The sequence below is a fragment of the Pollachius pollachius genome (genome assembly GCF_949987615.1).
Source record: "Pollachius pollachius genome assembly, chromosome: 4".
NCBI lineage: Eukaryota > Metazoa > Chordata > Actinopteri > Gadiformes > Gadidae > Pollachius > Pollachius pollachius.
Genome location: NC_136937.1, coordinates 103,673 through 107,500, shown reverse-complemented (window position 1 = coordinate 107,500; position 3,828 = coordinate 103,673). Strand labels below are relative to the sequence as shown.

Sequence of the window (3,828 nt, the reverse complement as noted above, 5' to 3'; positions counted from 1 at the left end):
CCTCCCTCGTTGTTCTTTGGCAGGCTAAGGATCTGACCAGCAGTCTCCTAACCCTAACCCCCTCCCTCGTTGTTCTTTGGCAGGCTAAGGATCTGACCAGCAGTCTCCTAACCCTAAACAAGGCGTCGCTCAGCAGCCTGTCGCTGGGCAACACGTCGCGGCCGGCGCCAGTCCAGGGCACCGCCATGTCGGCCTTCCCCAGCCCCATGGGCGCCCCGGTGCCCAATGGCTTCAACCCCACCATGGGCTTCCAGGCATCGGGCATGGGCCCCCCAGGCCCCAGTCTCTACGGGGGCATGGCCACCACCAGCAGCACTCCCAACTTCAGCACACTCAGCCAGAGTCAAGGAGCCCTCGGGCAGACGAACAAGGCGCCCAACATGGCTGCCCTGGACAATCTCTTCACCGCCAACAAGCCCCGGGCAACGCTCCACCAGCTGAGCTCTAGTGGGACCCCCGCAGCCAACAACACCCCTTGGCGTAATCAATTTGGTCCTGGCCAGGCCAATCAGACTGCACCCGTTCAGGGCATACCATTAGGAATGGGAGGGGTGCCAAGTGGGTTCGGAATGCAGGCCAACCCATTCTTCAGCCCGCAGAACTTCTCTCAGCCCCCTTCTGCCCTGAGTGTGAATCCCGCAGCGCTCAAGCAAACGGCTTCGGTTAACAAGGACCTCAAGGACTTGTTTGGCTAGAAATACAAGGCGATGCGGGAGTCCATGTTTTAAGGACTGTAGAAAGCGTTGAATTCTTATAGTAAAAAGAAATATGCTGTGAGAATGTGAAAACGAATAATCCTATTTGAGGGTGTTGCTGTATATATTTTTTAAATCCAACTTTGTTTGTGATTTTCCCCCATTTGAAAACTTGGCCCAACTGGTAACCTTGCACCAATTCCCCTGCTATTTCAATGGTTGTAAAAAAATTGGGTTGTGTAAATCCTATTGTTAAGTTCTTATCACTGATGGGGTTTTCCTACAGTTTTGTACTTGAAGCCTTTCTACGAATGTCAAAAAGCTGAGGTTGATTCGATTTCTTTAGATGTACATATCGAAATGCAATCCACCATTCCGGATTTCTCTGGGTTAGAAAACCATTTGACACCCTCGCCGATTTCTCTTTGTACGGGTTTCTTGTACGTTGTCATTTGGATACATTGGGGACCAACCTGGTAATCCCACAAGCTATACAAACCAAGGGAACGCACTATGTTGGGGTACAGTGGCTAGGAGCCAAAGATGTAGCACTGGCTAGCCCGGGACGCCCCTGAGAGGCACCTGGGACACTGTCTTCTGTTGGATGTTTGTTCGTCTTTGGGGAAATGAGGGAGAGGCCTTCAGAGTATTTATCGTCCGTTCCCTCTTCATGGTCTTTGAGAGTTCAGTTGAATCCTTTCTGATCCACGGACGGAGAGCAGTCCTTCAGCAGTTCCCCATTGAATCCACATGTTGAGAGCGAGGTCCATATCACATTGCTGGCTTTCCTCTCAAATTTTATGGGCCGCGGTTCTTATCATAAAACTTATATTTGTGTATATGTATGTGACGCAAATGATTTGAAGGTAGTGGGATCACAAGAGCTTTTGCAGGTGGTGCCAGCTAAAACTAAACGACTCATTGTGGATGTGGGTGCAGTATGGTAATGATGAAAGATCCTGTGGTAGAGCTACTGCTGTTGGGGCGGTATACATATCACAGTATACAGTGTTTCACAGTAGTGCCCGAATGAAGAAAGACAAAATGGCGTTTTTTCTAATGTACTGACTCTACTAATTGTTACATTTAGGATCTTTCCTTTGAGTTCGTTATCGTATAATGTTCTTGAGATGACAATATCATTCCATTCAATCACATTGTGTGAGGCAATGATAAATACAAATTTAAACTTCAATCATTACTTTTTTCGTGAGTACCGGTGACAATTGGGAAGGTATTTCAAATTGAATCAATTAGTCTGGTCTTGATTTCTATAGATGAAGAAAATTGTATTATGTCCAATTTATTTATTTTTCCATTGCACGAGAATTACATGAATCGTTTTTTAAACCCTAATACATCTCAGAATCTTCTCTTCACAGTGAATATTGATTTTAGTGCATGTTACTGAAAAAATTATATACAAAGTTAGTGTTATCTTTCTCATTCTGACCCCAAATTCCATGGACCAGTGTGTTTGCACGTGATGTCTTTTTCTTTTCTTTTCTAAAGAAAAGTTGTAACGTTTCTGTGTATGAAAGTAGCATAAATATTAAGTTGAGCACTTTTGACCTGAATAGGAATCTATAATGCTGATATAAAATGATCTGCCCTTGATACTTTTTACATTCAAACAACTTAAAGGCCTTAAAAGAGTGGTGTGCAATATTCCTAAAGGACTTGGGACAGCATAATTTGCAGTTTTCCCTTGTTGCCTTCCCCTATTCCCTGGCTTAGAAATTAATACATTATACATCAATGCCGCTAATTGATTTCCTCATTGTATTTTCACAAACTGGTAACTGAGTCAAAATTCACTGCTTTGAGGACAGAATTGTCCTATTAACTGAATGTTTTTGTCATGGCACCATTACAAGGTTAACTTTTAGTGTATCTGTAGAGCAACCTCAGCACGGATTGGTTGAGAAGCTCTTCAATCATGTGGTTAATGAGCTGAGAAGTTTGACCTCATTCAAAGGCAGATGATTGACAGTGGCTGCTGTATCATTAAATCTTTGCTATATCACAATATTTTTTTGCAGTCTTCAACATGTGCTAGTAGGACCCTAAAGCATAAAACAAAAGCTTATTCTTCTACAAGATATAGCGGATTTGTCGGTTGAATACAAACCGCTGTTGTATATGTGTAATGTGATCTTTATGAACCTGCTCTTGTGTGTTGAGGTGTGTAATCTGAGGTGGTTTGATGGAAAATCTGTCCATATGTATGGAAAAAATACAGACTAATATTCCCAAGGTCTGATCTTTCTTTCTTTGCCTTTATTCACATTATTTTGTTGAATACAATAATTATAGGGTTTTACTCGTGTATTCTGACGTTGTGAAAGGTTATGGTTAGGGGTTCGGGGTCCACAAAATAGTGGGAGGGACTCTGGGACCCAATTCTGAAAGTCATATCTCCTAACCTTTCTGCCTCCTTTCCTTAACCTTTGAGGAAAACATCATAGAGTCAAGGAGAGATGAAAGGGTGCTTCCTTTCAATCACCGGAAAAGACTGCACTGTTTAAAATGAATTCAACTCCACTTTTCCTAACCGACATCATTGCGCGACGGCGGGTATCGCCGACCTCTACCACCTCTAGTCTTTTTTCGAAGTTGGACTACAACAAGCGCTCTTTCGATCCATGCCTTCTTGTCGTTGATTTCAATCAGGTTGTCGCTAACAGTGATAATGACCTAGGTCGGACTTGGCCAATAGGAATATTTTAGGCCATTTGAATCCCAATTTACATGTGAAAAAAGGAGGCTAAACTTATGTTGATGTTGAAATTAAGTGCCCGCAGAAGTCTCTTAAATGTGTAGTTGGCATTTTATTTTCTTATGGTGTAAATTATTATTTTTTTTATTACCAGCAATAAATGAATTCATTTCAATTCAAATAATTATTTTTCTGGAATTGGTATCCCTATCCATTATTATCGTCCAGCGGCCTTAAATATGGCCGCTGTAAAGGATTATGGGATACCAATGTCTCCTTTCCTTTTGTGAAGGTTGGTCAGGAGTAACATATGCTAAAGGTGAGTTAAAGGTTGCATCGAGGCTCCTTTCCTAAGCATTTTTAGAATTCAAATAACCTTTCCTCTAAGTACTTCCGGGTCATCTCGTTAGGAAT

The 3,828-nt window shown here is 42.6% G+C and overlaps 1 protein-coding gene across 2 annotated transcripts in view; it reads left to right on the top strand.

Annotated features, from left to right (window-relative positions):
- The window catches only part of scyl2 (SCY1 like pseudokinase 2), a 17,432-nt gene extending 14,481 nt beyond the window's left edge, over positions 1-2,951 (top strand). For both annotated transcript variants that reach the window (XM_079734794.1, XM_079734795.1), the window contains exon 18: positions 84-2,951. In XM_079734794.1, coding sequence (XP_079590920.1) covers positions 84-695 — 612 coding nt within the window. In that variant the 3' untranslated portion in view covers positions 696-2,951. The remainder of the gene's footprint in view (positions 1-83) is intronic.
- Positions 2,952-3,828: the final 877 nt, after the last annotated feature.